At 58.2% G+C, this 15,846-nt stretch overlaps 1 protein-coding gene across 6 annotated transcripts in view; it reads left to right on the top strand.

Moving 5' to 3' along the window:
• FOXP4 (forkhead box P4) overlaps nt 1–7,540 on the top strand; it is a 64,653-nt gene extending 57,113 nt beyond the window's left edge. For all 6 annotated transcript variants that reach the window (XM_054176370.1, XM_054176373.1, XM_054176374.1 and 3 more), the window contains 4 exons: nt 5,188–5,309; nt 5,406–5,472; nt 5,597–5,763; nt 5,966–7,540. In XM_054176370.1, coding sequence (XP_054032345.1) covers nt 5,188–5,309; nt 5,406–5,472; nt 5,597–5,763; nt 5,966–6,110 — 501 coding nt within the window. In that variant the 3' untranslated portion in view covers nt 6,111–7,540. The remainder of the gene's footprint in view (nt 1–5,187; nt 5,310–5,405; nt 5,473–5,596; nt 5,764–5,965) is intronic.
• The last annotated feature ends 8,306 nt before the right edge of the window (nt 7,541–15,846 follow it).

The following is a 15,846-nucleotide window of genomic DNA, read 5'->3' on the forward strand; positions in this document are numbered from 1 at the left end:
GCTGCAAGACCCCAGGTGGGTGCCTGTGCCACTCAGCTCCCCCAGCATGGAGCTTTCGGGGCAGGTTTTGGAAGCTTTGGGCACCGAAGAGCTGCTTGCCAGGGGGCTGGGCTCTTGGCTGTGAATTTGAGGGCAGTGCTGGGGCTGCTCCCTCCTTGGTTGTTTAGAAATGGAGAACTCAGAGGAGCTGAGGTGCTTGTGGGGAGCAGTTACTGCCCCAGAAAAGATTTGTTTCTTGTTTCCTGCTGCTTGTCTTTACTTGGGACTCAGCTTCCTGCTGCTTGGGGCAGGGAGAAGTGAAGTGGCAGAGGGAAAGTGGCCCTGGAAAAGCCTGGAATGCTTGCAGAAGCCCCCAGATGAGAATAAACAAGGGGCATTTGGAGAGGGGTAGGGAGAGCTGGGTTATTCTGGAGCCCAGGGCCCCCCTGTGTTCTGCTGCAGATCTGGAGCTCCTCACAGCAGAGCTTTGCTTCACCACAGCAGCCACTGGGTGAATAAGAAGTAGTTTGGCTCCAAAGTTCTCCAGGTAGCTCCTGGCACACCCCAGGCATCCCCACAGGCTGGTGGCAGTGGGACAGAAGAGGACAGGAGCCATCAGAGGTGCTTGAGCCCTACTTTTGGAGCTGGCCGTGGCCCTGCGACAGTCTGGAGTGCCCCTGATGGCATCCAGCAGCACTGCAAGCTGGCAGCAGCGCTGGGACCAGCACTGGCAGCAGTGCTGGCACCTCCAGTGCCCTGCCCAGGCTCTTGGAGAGAGGATGGGGAGGGATGGGGAGCACTGGGATGGGGGGAGCCCAGCGTGGCCACTGCTGCTCCCAGCACATGGGAAGCCTCATCCCTGGAGACAACCAAGGTCAGGCTTGGTGTGGCCCTGAGCAACCTGCTGCAGCTGGAGGAGTCCCTGCTGCCTGCTGGGACAGGATGCCCCTGGAGGGTCCCTTCCAACCCAATGCAATCTGGGAATCTGTGATTCTGTGACTGTCTCAGTGGGGCCCTCCAGGGCAGCCCTTCCCCTGCTCCATGCCTCAGTTTCCCAGTCTGTGGAATCAGATCCTGGCAGGTGGAAAAGCCTTTTCCCTGCCTTTTTCCTAGCTGGAAGGAACAAATACTCTGGTGGGGGTTTTCCAGTGTGTGGCTCCCACAGGCCTGTGGTACCCAGGGGCAGAGCTGATGTCTCAGAGGGGCATCCCCCAGCCCTTCTGGTTCCCTTGTTGCTGCTCTTTATTTTTCCCTGTTCCACCACCAAAAGGGATTCAAAAGAGCTGCTGGGGGAAGGATGATTCCCACCACAACTTTTGGTGGGATGCACAGGGAGCAACAAAGAGTTTCCCTCCCTGGAAAACCACAGCTCCTGCAGCAGCTTCTCCTCTCCTGCTGCAGCTTCCCCCTGGCGTGGGGCAGGGGTGCCCAGGTGGGGTTACCTCAGCCCCATGGTGAGGCAGAGCCGTGGTGTGGTGTGGGGGGGCCGTGAGGAGATGCCCAGCACAGGGAGTGAGGCTGGGGGTGTAAAGCAAACATCATTAGAAAAGACAAAGATGAGAGGCAAACAGAGCAGCCAAGCCTGGCTCTGAGCAAACACTGCTGGAATACAAAAGCCACTTTAGGAGGAGGCAGGGACCCCCCCCACGCCCAGGCACCAGGCAGGAGGATTCTCATGCTGGGGGGGGGCTCACCTGGCACCTCCTCTGTGCCCTGGGGGCAGCACCCTGCCTGACTGCCAGCCCTGGGAGCGGAGCACCCCAGGCTGCAGTGCTGCAGTCGCATCCTGCCCTCTGCCAGGGTTGATCTTCTCTCCTCTGCTGCCTTTGCAAACACATTGCCTGGAGCAGGGGGGGGCACAGGGGCACTGCTGGGCTGGGGCTGTGTCTCCATGGCAGGAAAGGTTTCGGCTCTGCCACGCTTCTTGCCTTTAATCAGGGCTTTGTTTGGATGAGGAGTCCCCTGCCTGCACAGGAAGGAGGAAGGGGAGCGCGGGGCAGGATCCGGCCCCACTGGGGGGAGGAATTCCTGTGTTTGCTTGCCAAGGGACAGGGGTTCAAGGGCAGCAGCAGGACCCAGCCCCAGCTGCACTTCAGACCCCCAGCTGTGGGCAGGGAGCTGGTGTTCAGAGCTGGAGCAAGGGCCAGGGGCTCACCCTGCTCCCTCCTGGCCCTGGAGCACAGCAGTGTCTGGAGTCCCCTGTGGAGTTCCAGCTCCCAGGAATATCTGCGTGGTGCTGAGCACAGCCAGACCTCTCCTCTCTGGGTGATGCCAGCACAAGGTCTGAGGATGAGGCAGGCTTTCCCTCCATGGACAGGGCATGTCCCAGATGGAGCATATCCCTCTGGGTACAACCAATGATGGCACTGGGCTGGCACCCTGGGACCTGGCTCTGCACCACCTGAGGAGCCAGGCTGGCTGCCGACCTGGAGCTTGTCGTGGTGAATGGCTTGAGTTGGAAGGGACCTGAAAGACCATCCAGGGACCCCTCCCACTAGCCCAGGCCTCATCCAGCCTGGTCTTAAACACTTCCTGGTCCAGCCTCTGGGTTTCCCCCCAAAAAAGCATCTCACAGCACCACCTGTGCCTGAATCTCCTTCCCAGGAACCAGCTCCTTGGAGTCAGGGAGCTCCTTGCAAAGATTTCCTTTGGGGTTACAGTGAGAGCAGCCAGAACCTGCCCCCCCTGCTGCTTGGCACTGTCTGAGCTGGCTGTCACAGAAGCCACCATGGCAGCACCAGCAATGATGGCACAGCCAGGGAGGCTGGGGTGGGCAGAGGAGGGATGGATGGAACAGGTTGCCCAGGGAGGTAGTTGAGGCCCCATCCCTGGAGATATTCAGGGCTAGGTTTGACAAGGCTCTGAGCAACCTGATCTGGTGGAGGATGTCCCTGCTGACTGCAGGGGGTTGGACTGGATGAGCTTTGCAGATCCCTTCCAACCCAAACCATTCCATGATGGAAGGATGGATGAAAGGTTGGAAAGAAGGTTAGAAAGATGGATGGGTGGAAGGAAGGAAGGAAAATTGGAAGGATGGATGGATAGATGGATGGAATGGAAGGTTGAAGGATGAAGGTGGATGGATGAAGGTAGGTGGATGGATGGGTGGATGGATGAAGGTAGGTGGATGGATGGGTGGATGGATGAAGGTAGGTGGATGGATGGGTAGATGGATGAAGGTGGATGAATGGAATGGAATGGAAGGTTGGAGGGATGGATGAAGGTAGGTGGATGGATGGATAGATGGATGGAATGGAATGGAAGGTTGGAGGGATGGATGAAGGTAGGTGGATGGATGGAGATGGATGAAGGTAGGTGGATGGATGGAATTTCAAAGAAATTCTTCCCAGCAAGAGAGATTGGCCCTTGGGATGTGCTGCCCAGGGAGGTGGTGGAGTCACCATCACTGCAGGTGTTTAGGAAGAGCCTGGATGGGCTGCTTGGTGCCATGGTTTAGTTGCTTAGATGGTGTTGGGTGATAGGTTGATGATCTCTGAGGTCTTCTCCAACTTGGTTAATTCTGTTCTGTTCTAAGGTTGGAAGAATGGATGAGTGGATGGATGGAAATGGATGAAGGTGGATGGGTGGTTGGAAGGATTGATGGATGGAAAAGGATGGATGGAAATGGATGGAAGGTGGTTGGAAGGATGGATGGATAGATAGATGGAAGGTTGGAAGGATGGATGGATGGAAATGAATGGAAGGTGGTTGGAAGGATGGATAGATGGAAGGTTGGAAGGATGGATGGAAATGGATGAAGGTGGATGGATAGATGGATGGATGATGCTGGAAGGTGGATGGAAGGTTGGAAGGATGGATGGATAGAAATGGATGGAAGGATGGATGGATAGATGGATGGAAATGGATGAAGGTGGATGGATAGATGGATGGATGATGCTGGAAGGTGGATGGAAGGATGGAAGGTTGGAAGGATGGATGGATAGAAATGGATGGATGGATGGATAGATGGATGGAAATGGATGAAGGTGGATGGATAGATGGATGGATGATGCTGGAAGGTGGATGGAAGGTTGGAAGGATGGATGGATGGAAATGGAAGGATGGATGGATGGATAGAGGGATGGATGATGCCGGAAGGAGCCCATCTTTGCTTGGCTTTGTCCTTCCATTAGAAAGAAACAGAGGTGATGTGATGAAGCTCCTGGGGACTCTGTAACCCTTCCCAGTGCAGGGTGTGTGTGGGGGGGGGTCCAGTCCTTGTGCCTCCCTCTGCCTCGTTGTGCTGGGCAGCTGCTTTGTTTACCCAGCCCCTGCTCGACCTTTCCCCCTGGGGCTGGTGCCGCGGCGTGAGCAATGATTCTCTGGGCACCAGCCGGGGCTGGAAGTAAAAAATAAATAAATATATATATAATAATAATAAAATAAAATAAAATAAAAAACCCCTCCAAGGCCAACTTCCTGAAATTGGGGTCATTCTCATTTGCAAGGCAGAGAATCTGAGAACCTTAATGCAAGGAAATTTATTCAAAGGCAGAGCCCCGGCGTGATTAGGCCCTTTGTAATTATAGCTCGGAGAGATTCCACTCCAGCCTCCTGCCTCCCTCATGGATTAGCAAGTGAGTCGGAAAAATACACAGGATTTAATTAGAGGCAAATTAAAATTGGTAATGAAATAGGGGCAGTAGCAAATGGCAGGGAGTTGGAAGGGGAAAAGGGAGCCGGTCCCTCTCGGGGCTGCGCTGTCTGCCTACGTGTGTGTCTCTTTATTTTACATTTAGAAATGTAAAGATGGGAGAGGTAAAGAAGAAAGGGAGGGAAAGGACCAAAAAGGGAAGGGGGGGAGAAAGGAGGGGGGGAGGGAAAGAAAGGAAAAGATTGGCTGCACCCAGCAGCACCCGGTCAGCTGCAGCCAAGAGGGCAGCTCTGCTCCCAGGTCCATGCTGGTGTCACTTGTCCCACGCTGTCCCCACCGTCCTCAGCACCTTGCCGAGGCCCACGGAGCAGGGTCGTGTCCCAGGTGTGGTCTGGGGGCTCAACTCCTAACCCCCCTGCTTGCTGATGGGGTGGGGGAGAGCGTGCAGCATCCCTGCCCGGCTGTGCAGAGTGTTTGGCTGTGGAGACAAACCAAACGTGACCGGGACGGCCCAGAGCCTTGGGTGAGGAGGAGGATGGGGAGGAAGAGGAGGAGGGGGTCTGGGCGGCGAGGTGAGGGCCGTGGTGCTGAGCCTGCCCCTGCTGTGCCCGCAGAACGCCGTCCGCCACAACCTGAGCCTGCACAAGTGCTTCGTGCGCGTGGAGAACGTCAAGGGAGCCGTCTGGACCGTGGACGAGCACGAGTACCAAAAGAGAAGGCCACCAAAGATGACAGGGTGGGTGCCCCCGGCCCGCCCCCACCCCTGCTGCCTGCCCCCCCTGGGGCCAGCAGCACCCAGCTGAGCCTTGCTCTGCTTTCTCTCTCCCCGCAGGAGTCCAACTTTGGTCAAGAACATGATTTCAGGACTCGGTTACGGAGCACTTAATGCAAGTTACCAGGTGAGGACCCCGGCCCTGGCCCTGGCAGAGCCGCCGGGGGGCTGAGCCTTCCCTGCTCCGCAGCCCAGCCCCTCCACCGCCCTCTGCCACCCCCCGCGCCCCCAGCTGCCGCTTTCTGTTGCAGGCTGCGCTGGCAGAGAGCAGCTTCCCCCTGCTCAACAGCCCTACCATGATCAACACCAGCGCCGCCAGCGGCATGCTGCACGTGGGCCACGACGATGTCAGCAGCACCGTGGAGCAGGTCAACAGCAACGGCAGCAGCAGCCCACGCCTGTCCCCGCAGCAGTACAGGTCAGCCTGGCTGGGCAGAGGGCGTGAGGGGTGCTGGGGGGTGGTGCTGGGCTGCTGGAGGGTTTGGAGCTCAGGGCGGGTGGCGCTGGGAGCTGCTGGTGGCCTCCCCTCACCTGGGTGAGGGCAGAGGTGGAGCAAGGGCTTCGTGGGGCTGTGGGCAGTGGGACCTGCTGCCCGAGGCTGAAGGCTTCCCTCCCTGCAGCCACCCAGTGCACGTGAAGGAGGAGCCAGCCGAGGCAGAGGACGACAGCAGACCTGTGTCCCTGATGGCCACCACCAACCAGAATGTGACGATCCCTGACGACAGGGACCTGGAGGAGGAGCTGCCGGTGGAAGACTTGTCCTAAGGACCCCTTCCTCCTCCCCACCGAGGGGCAAACCCTTCCCACCCTCCCAGACGGAGACCAAGCGACGGCTCCCACCTCCCCAAGGTGACCTTCAGCGTTAACCTGTTTCTTAAAGGCACTTCCACAAAGCAAAAAGGGTTTCCTTGGTGCGACCACCTGCTGCTGCCGGCGCCTCCCTCACGCTCCCCCTGCCCTGCGCTGCAGCCCCGGGCAACGACCCCTGCCGCGGGCCACCGCCCACGGCGCCAGAAGCAAAAAACCCAAGAGCTGGACTTTGCCTCCCCTCCTCCCTTGGTTAGTGACTGGTGAACGAGGATGGTAGGTTGCTCCTGTCCGAAATGGTCCCCTCCCTCCTTCCTTTCTTCCTTCCTTCCTTCCTTGTGCACGGTGGGCACAGGGAGGCTTCCTCTGTCCCCTCCTCCCCTGCGGCTCTCTGCCACCCTGCGATGCTCAAGCCTCTGCCAGTGACCACCCTGGGGAGGGAAGGCGATGGCAGGAACCTGCTGTTGTCTCTCTGTCCCCCAGTGGGCTTTGCACTAGGAGGGATCGATTGTGGACCCTGCCCACGTGCTGCCTCCACCCAGCTTTGGGGGAAGAAACGGCAGAAATGGGGGCGAGTTCTCTGCCATGGTCTGGACGCTGGGCTTGCACCTGGGGGAAGGACGAGGACCAGCGTGCCAGTGGGGCTGTGTCCCCTTTGCCTTGGAACCTCTGGCAGGTTGTTAAACTGCCCAGCAAGCAGAACGCCCGCCCTGGACTGGTGGCCCTCCCCAAGCCCCCCAGTCCCTGCTGGTGGGGGTGTTGGTGGCACCCACCAGTGGTGACCATCCCTGGCCGAACACCAGCGCCAGGAGCGAGGACATCTCCCTCCCTGCCTCCTTCTCAACGCTGGCTGCAGCAGTGACATCCCTCCCAGCCCGTGTGTGGAAGGCTGCTGGCACGACATCGACTTCAGGGAACAGCTCCTGGGCCCCTTCGTGCCCCCTTCTTCCTCCAGAGCCGGGGCAGGGTCTCCGAGGATGGGCAGCGGCGTGGGGAGGAGGCAGCATCCACCACCACAGAGCACCTGCAGAGCAGCTGGCGTGGGCAGAGCCTGGTGGTGAGCCCTGCTTGGCCACCCTGCTGGTAGCCAAGCTGACCTTGGTGCCAGCCTGTGGTGGCCAAGGCCGGGGAGCCTGAGCCTGCTGCCGCCGGGGCTCCTGCTTTCATCTTTTCTTTTTGTTACCCTTTTGTGTGCATCCAGATGGGAAGATACCAAAAGCTGTCTAGAGCCAGCAGGGCAGTAGCTGAGGTGACCAGATGGTCTTCATGCCAAAAAAAGAGAGAAATATCAATAATAACGAGAACAAGACAACCAAACACCACTCTGCTCCCTGCTCTTTCTTTCTGTGGTGGTGATGATGTGGGTACCCAGCGCTGGGCTCCTCCTGGCAGCAGCTGTGCTGGCCTCGGGGACCTGCCCCAGCGTGGCCAGGCTGGCACTGGCTGTCCTGGCACACAGTGGGGTCTTGGGGAATTTGCCCAGCTCTGGGCTGTCCCAGAGGGACCCCGAGGCTGCTCCGTGTTGCCCTGTCCCTGGTACCCTGGGTTGAGACATGGGTGGTGGGGGCTGTGTCATTGCCCCAGCACACAGCCCCCAGCCCTGTGTTGGGGTCCTGGCACCAGCACCCCAGGAGCCACGTTTTGGGGTGAGAATGCAACGTGCAGTCGTGGGTCATGGGAGGACTGTTCTTGTTTGTCCCCAAGCATCACCTTGGTGACATCCCCACGGGGCTCTGGTCCCCGGCACAGCCTGTACCTGAGACCCTTCTTGCTGCCTGTAGAGATGGGGGGCAGGGGTTCCCTGTTCCCCCCCTGCAGGCAGCCATCGGTGGGGCTGAGTGGAAACCACCCCCCCGTGACAGGGCAGCAGCCACCGAGTGTGGGGGGCACAGCCCAGTGGGGCTATTAACGGGGTCCAGCAGCCGCCCCCGTGGCTGGTGTTGCAGGGGGACCCTTTTCTCTCCCCTAGCCCCCGGGAAATGCCCCCCGAGCGGCAGGCGCGGCAGTGCTCGCCCAGCGCAGCCCATCCCAGGCAGCCTTCGCTAGGTGTCTCCACTCGACCCAAGTTTCTCCCCCGCGCCGCAGCCGAAACATCCCAGGGAGGAGCTTAGCCAGGCCCCCCGCGCCCCGGCATCGCCTTCCAGCCTCTCTCCCGGCTCGTCCCCGCCGCCGCCGCCTCCCACCCAGCCTCTGCTGGACACCAAAGACCCCGACCAGGCTGAGGGGCATGAACCAAACCCCATCTCTTGAGGTGTGGGGCCAGCCTCATCCCTTCTGTACCTCCAAAGCAAACGCGAGGCTGGAGGTGCCGCGGGTTTCCCTCCCCTCCTACTTTATTCCCTTCTCTTTTTTCCTTCCTTTTCCCCTCCCTTTTTATTCTTTTTTGAACTTTTTATTGCTTTTCTTCTTTATTATTTTCCTCCTTGTCTTCTTTTTTCCTCCTTTCCCCCTCCCTTATCTCCTTTTTTCTTCTTCCCCCCCCCCTTATGTCTTCTTTCCTTTTCTTGTTTTCCTTTCCCCCTTTTTTCTTCTCTGCTTCTTCTTTTCTTCTCTTCTTTGCACTTTTTCTTTCTTCTTTCCTTCTTTTTTCCCTTCCTTTGTGTTGTCTTTTTCTTTTCTTCTTTTTCCTTCTTTTCTTTTTCCTTTTTCTCTTTCTCTCTCTGTATTTTTTCCCCTCCAGTCTTTAGATTTTAAGTTATTGTTCTAACCAAGTTTACAGCTGCCACAGGTGGGTGTTGCTGGGGGGAGGCTGCTGCCACACGTTGCTGCTTTACTTGTCCAAAGGATGAAGGGGCTGCATGTGAGGGTGCAGCCCCCGCTCCCCCCCTCCACTGCTGCTCAGCCACGGTTCACCCTCAGCAGGAGATCTCCTGCCTGCAGCCAGGCTTTGGGATTTTTGGTTTGCATCTCCACAGTGAGAGGCAGTTGTGCCTCTTGGGGCAGTGCCAGCCCCCAGTGTCACCCAGCAGTGCTGCTCCCGTGTGTCTGGGACACCTCCGTGCTCCTGGGGAGGGAGCAGCCTGGGCTTGTGCTGGGCGCAGCCTGGCGTGGTACTGGTCTAGTTTGTCCTTCCTATGGAGGGGGAAGTTTGGCAGCCATCAGGGTTTGTGCCATGGACACTCAGGAGCTCATGTGGGTGCAGGGAGGGCTGCCAGCAGGTGATGAGCGCTGCCCAGCTCCCACCCACTGCTGGGGGTGCTTTGGGTCCTTCCCCACAGCCACGGGGCTGTGAGCTCTGCGTGGTGTCAGAGCCCCTCACCGTTCCGGGGGGATCTTTCAGTAGCTGCTCCCCATCTTTTCTCCCCCTGGGGCCTTTCCCCTCACCTTCCTTGTGCTCTTCCAGTTTAATTTTGCAGCAGCTCTGCACCCCCTTAGTTTCTGCCTAAGGTTCAGCAAAACCTAGAGATGGGGTCCCAGGGCCCCAGGGTGGTCCAGGCACGAGCACAGCCAGCACAGGGAAGCCTCCAGCACCCTCTGCCCTCCCTGCTCAGGGTGGGGTTTATTATTTTTGAAGCTTTTCCAGAGGTACAGACACCCCAAAAATACCTCCTGGGGCCATGGTGAGCTGTTTGCCTCCAGAACCCAGCAGGTCCAGACAAAACCCTTTCACCATCACCCCCAGACCCCATGAGGACAGCCAGGCACCTAGACTAGGTGTGCAGCCCCCATCCTGGCTCCAAAGAGCACTCAATGTATGTATCAGAGAGAGAGAGAGAGAGAAATCTATGCTTATAAAGGAGTTTTTTTCCTTTCAAACACATGCCCAGGTCTGGGAAGCTCAGTGGCTCCAGGTGATGCCTCTTGCCCAGCCCTTGCTGCCACAGGAGCCACAGTTGGTGATGTCACAGCAAATGTGCCCAGTTTGGTACTCAGGGGTAAACTGAATTCATTCTCTTACCCTCCCCCCCATCCCCCCCCAGCCACCTCTGCAGGGTCCCATCTGAACCCACGTCCCCTCCTAACCTCACCCACCCCTCCCACCCCTCTGGTTGATTATTTTGCTGTCGTTGCTGGTTTGAATTGGAGACAATTCCACAGCTCTTACCTCAAACACACCCTGGTGGTGGGGAGGGGGGAGAGGGAAGGCTCAAGCACCGAGCACAGCGTGGGGCAGGGTTGTGTGTCTGTCTGCATTGAGCTAGAGAGATTCTGGGGTTACACCTACCAGCCCCAATTGTTCTTTGGGGCTGTTTGGGGCTTCTTCTGGATTTTTGGTGTGGGGGTGTGTGTTTTATTTCCAACTTCTTCCCACCCTGGGGCAGTTCTGTGAGAGGAGGCTGTGGGCAGCCTCTCTGTAACTGAAGGCATTTTCACTTCTCTCTCACCTGAAGGAATTTTTCCATTTTCTACCTTTTCCTCTTCCCCCCCCCCCCAATTATTTCATTTTTCTTCTTCTTCTCCCCCCTCCCCCCCCGCCCCCCTCCCCCAGCCAGCCAGCATGGGTAGAGCCAGTGGGGTCAGAAACCAGTGCTCAAAGGGAAGGGGTGCTGGCAGCACTGGGGAGCTGCTGGGGAGGCCGTGGAAGGGGAAGCAGCAGCTGAACCTGCATTAAGCCAAAGGGTTGCTTTGCTTTGCTTTGTTTACACACCTGGCCAGCCCAAGAGGAAGGAGCTCCTTGGATCTAGGTTTTTGTCCTGGAAGCATTGGGGAAGGCAGGGACAGGCCAGAGCCGGGGCCTTGGGAACCTTCCACTGCCCGTGACGGCTCCTGGGGAAACCCCCATGGGTGCCCAGCCTGAGGGTCTCCTCCTCCCTGAGGAGCCTCCAAGCCCTGCCACCACTTTTGTCCTCATTTTGGGTTTTTTTTTGTCCCCTTTTTGGTTCGTTTTTCCTCATCCCTCCTCTTTGGCGCCAGGTAGGAAGGGGATGCTGGGGAGGTGGGACCGGGTCCAGGGTGGGGGCTGGAGGGTGGGGGGGAGGGAGGATGTGTATAGAGTGCCCCTTCCTCTCCCACCACGGCTGTGTCCCTGTGCTGTATAAAGGAACTAGCAGTGCTGTGTATTTGTACTCCGGAGCTCCGTGTGTCTGCCTTGGCAGACGGTAAACCCCTGTACAGTAGGTCTAGCTGCATGTAAGAATCTGTATGGACAATGGCATTATAAAATGCAATAAAATGAATTACCTATCCTGCTGCCCTGCTGCCTGCTTCCTTCAGGTGGTTCCACTCAGGGAGAGTCCTGGGAATTGGCTTGGTGGGAAAAGGCCTCGGAGGTGGCCAGCTCCAGCCCTTGACCCAGCACCGCCTCAGACATCAAACCCTGTCCCCCTTTCGAACCAGTGTGTGGCCAATGGCAGCTGGGGACCTGGTTTAGTGGCCACGGTGGTGCTGGGCTGATGGCTGGACTGGATGACCCTGGAGGACTTTTCCAGCCTCAACGATCCTGTGATATCTGCCCTCTAAAACCAATCCCCTCGGGGAATTGACTTCCCAGGCCATCGAGGCCTCATCAGTCAGAACTTTTGGCTCTTGCCTTGGGTTTTTTCCTGAATAGCCTCACTCCAAGTCCCAGCCAGAGCTGCAGCAGCAGAGGGGCCAGGGAGGAGGCTGGGCCGGGGCGGGGAGCAGATTTCAGCCCCCGCTGCAGCCCCCAGCCCCTGGGTCCGCAGCCCAGCTCCGTGGCTGGCTCCCAGCTGTGTCTAGACCCTGCCAATATTAATAGACTGTTACATCCCCTTCCCTCTGCTGCTCCATCCCAGCCAAACTTAATCTTTTTTCCAGTGGCCCTTTTCCAGGGCTCTCTGAACCGTGGCCAGCTTGCCAGTGGCTTCCTGGGGTGTGCTGAACGTGCCTGCACCAGCCCCACGCTGCCCCCCCGGGGGGCTGAGCCAGCACCCATGGGTGCACGAGCCATGTGGAGGGGTCAGCGTCCCCATCCCCGCTCCCAGGGGGCCTGCAGCTGGCTCCAGGCTGTCCATCACTTGGGGGAACATGTGGCTTTGATTGATTTAACACTTGGAGAAACAGCTTTTAACTTTTAAACTAGAAACTTCTTTTCCCTTTTTGCTATGGGCATGAAAAGCTGCCTTGGTCTGATTGCTAAACCAGTGCATGGAGGGGGGGAGAGGCTGGGACCAGCTGCCTCCCCTTCCCACAGCAGGAGGCACCCACCCCTCTCCTTCTCTCCCCTCCTGGGTGCTCTGGAGCCCACATCCATGGGGGTACAACCCTCTTCTCCAGCCAGCTCGATGCTTTTCCTCACATCCATGGGAGTTCTGACTCTGCCCAGGTCTGTGCCCAGCACAGCAGTGAGGAGAAATGCTGGCACTGTGCAGGGACAGTGCTGCTGTCACCATCTCCATCCCTGGCTGCACCCTGTGCTCTCCAGCAATGCTGCTCTTCATTGAGTCACAGAATCGTTTTGCTTGGAAGGGATCAAGTCCATCAACCCAACAGTACCAGGTCACCACTGAACCAAGTCCCTCAGCATCACCTCTCGTGTGTCTTTTAAACCACCCCCCCAGGGATGGTGATTCAACCACTGCCCTGGGCAGCCTGTTCCAGGGCTTGACAACCCTTGCAGGGAAGAACTTTCCCCTAATGTCCAACCTAAACCTCCCCTGGCACAACTTGAGGCTGTTCCCTCTCATCCTATCATCCTTTTGATCCCCCAGGTGCTATCCCTGCAAGAGGCCACAGTGATGCACAGTCCCATGCCCAGCTGGGACAGGGTCCATGAGCTCCCCCCGCACCAAAGGGGCCCTCAAGCTGCCCAAGCCACGATTCCCAGTGGTCCCCTGGGTGCAGCCACGGTGGGTGGCAGTGGTGGGGCTGCCTCTTCCTCCCCCTGAGCACAGCACTTGCATGCAACCCCCCCAGGGCTGAAGGGTGGCACAGAGGGGAAGGGGCAAGTCTTTCATTTTCCATCTTCAAAAGGTGAATCTCCACGAGGAGATTTTTCTAATGTCCATTTCCTTCTCTTCTTTTTTTTCCTTGTTTTTTCCCTTTTTTTCTTCTCTCTCCCCCCCCCCCCCCCCCTTTTTTTCTCTCATTATTTACAGAAATAGCTCGTGACTCATCAAAATCCTTCAGCAGCAGCTCCCAAACACTGGGGTCATTCACTGCAAACCCAGAGCCTCACCTCCCCCCCTCCCCCTCCCCCCCGCACCACTCTCCCCCTCCCCCCATACACCACCACCCCCCCTCCCAGCACAGAAGGGTTTGAGAAGGTTATTTTGTTAGGAGGTTTTGTGTGCTCCCGGTGCCTGGTAATTAATGCTGGAGAAGATCAGGGGGTGATGGCTTGGACCCTAAGCAAACACAACCCAAGTCTGCACAGCCGGGCTCTGTGCTGAGCCCCAGCCCGGCGTCTGCAGTCCCATTCATGGCAGGTTAACCGCGCTGCGGTTTGGGGTTGGGGCTGGCGGGGGGGGGTGGGGAATTATTTTGTGTGTGTGGTGGTGGTGTTGTTTTCAGATCGAAGACATTTTCTTCTCCTCTTTATTTATTTTGTTTGTTTTGTTTTTTTTTCTTTCGAAACTGCGAAGGCTTTGCCGAGGGATAAATGCCGGGAATGTTGCAAAACCTTCGCTTTGAGCTGCGGAGCCCAGGCTTCAGCGCTAGATCCTCGCCGGAGTCGGGAAGGTCGGGGAGGTTTAAACCTCTGCCCCTCCTTCTTCCCCAGCCTGGGTGATGGGGAGCTGTGGCTGGGGAGCAGCAGACCTGGGGGGTGATAGGGTGCAGACCCTCCTCACACACATCCCACCCCACCCCCCTCCCCGAGGAGCGCAAGCCGCGGGCGGGAGCTGGGAGGACCTGGCCGGATTGACTTTGGCAGCGCAGGAGCTCGGCGCGGCGGCTGCCAGGCGCTGCGAATGTGGGTCAGAGCTGTCCCACACCTACAGAAACCGGCCTGGGCTTTCCAAAACACCGAGCTGCTCGGGGTGCAGCGCTCCGCCGTGCAGGGCAGGATTAACCCAGCTCTAATCACCGCGCTTAGGTCAAGCCTGCACACCGCGGGGTGCCCCAAGCCCTTCTCCTGCCCACCCCTGCCCACCTCTGCCAGAACTGCTCAGGGGGAGTTTTCTTCAGAGGGGGCAAGACTCTGGGGCAAAACCAAATTACTTCTTGTTGTGGGAAATGCTCATCTCAGTGTCCTGAGCACTCAGCTTTGCTGGGCAAATTGTGACCCTTCCCTGGACTTGTTTGCACCTTCCTGCTCATGGAGTCATAGAATGGTTTGGGGTGGAAGGGACCTTAAAGATCATCCAGTTCCAAACCCCCAGCCATGGGCAAGGACACCTCCCACCAGCCCAGCTTGCTCAAGGCCTCATCCAGCCAGGTCCTGAACACCTCCAGGGAGGGGACATCCACAACCTCCCAGGGCAATGTACCCTCACTTGAAAGAATTTCTTCCTAATATCCAGTCCCAATCTCCCCTCTTCCAGCCTAAAGCCATTCCCTCTCATCCTGTCACTACCTCACCTCCACCCCTGGGGTTTTGGGGTACAGCAATGGAGCTGCAAGCCCCCATGGGACCACCAAGCCCAGGGACCAGCAGCTCCACAGCGAGGGAGAGCGTTGGAGGCTGCTTCATTGCTGTTGGGCAACAGCAAGACAAAGTGCCAGCACATTTCTTTCCAGGGCCCTTCATGGGAGAGCGGCGGCAGCGCTGGCTGAGCCGCGGCCCCGCCGGATGCCGCCGGGGACGGCTGCTGCCGGTGACGTGCTGGAACCGTCCTCACCACACGGAGAGGTTGGGGAAGGCTGGGCCCCGGCTGCCCTCGCTTTTTGCTTGCCAAAATTCTCCTTCTGCTTCTGAATGAACGTGGGATGGGGCGGGAGAGGAACCCCGACGGGAGCAGGCAGTGAGGAGGTGGTGGGGGAACAGCGGAGGGAGCAGAGAGCAGGTCGTGCCCCCTGCTGTGGGGTGGATCCTGCCCAGGCTGAGCCCCGAGCGCAGATACCAGGGCAGCATTTCACCACAGAGGGACACAGGTGGTGGAAGAAAAGAGGGTACAGGCTTGGTTTGCAAGGCTGGATCCTGACTTTGGCTTTGGTGTAATCCCTTTTGCTTGGAGGGGCAGCAGTGCTGTGCCTCTGAGGCCAGGAGTGTCCATGGGAGGCTTGCTGGGATGGCTCATGGGGCAGGCAACACCATGGCCCCAGTGTTGCTGTGGGTAAAGCTCTGCTGCTCTCCAGCCCCCAAACCCCTGCAAAGCCCTTTCCAGCATGGCCCAGCTGCCACCATGCCCACACAGCCACCCCAGGGAGTCCCTTTTCCCCTTCAGAGACAGAGGAGAGATCCTGGGCCACCAAAGTTGTGACTCAGCTTCCCAAGTACTCTTTAATTATTTGGGCTTTGTGGCTTATCAGGCCAAGCTGTCAGCACACAGGGGAAAAAATCTGCTGCTAATCCCACCCAGCTCTGCAGCCTCATGGCCTGAGCTGAGCATGTGGCACCCACGTTCCCAGCTCCATCCTCCCACAGGCAGAGCATCACCCACCCAGGGCAGCCACCCTCCTCCTTCCCCAGGTCCAAGGCAATCTCAGGGTTTCTGGGGTCTTCTTGCCTCAAGCCCCTTGGTCTGGTGGGGCCATGTCCCCCCAGGAGCTGCATGGATGCATCCCCTGCAGCATGGCTGGACTCTGGGGTGCTTGAGCAGGTAAACAGGGAGGAATGTGCGGGGCTGGCATGTTCCTGGCATGACTCAGACACTGCCTCACAGGCTGGTGGTGCTGGCACACCCCGTGGCCC

This window comes from Dryobates pubescens, chromosome 35, assembly GCF_014839835.1.
Source record: "Dryobates pubescens isolate bDryPub1 chromosome 35, bDryPub1.pri, whole genome shotgun sequence".
Lineage (NCBI taxonomy): Eukaryota > Metazoa > Chordata > Aves > Piciformes > Picidae > Dryobates > Dryobates pubescens.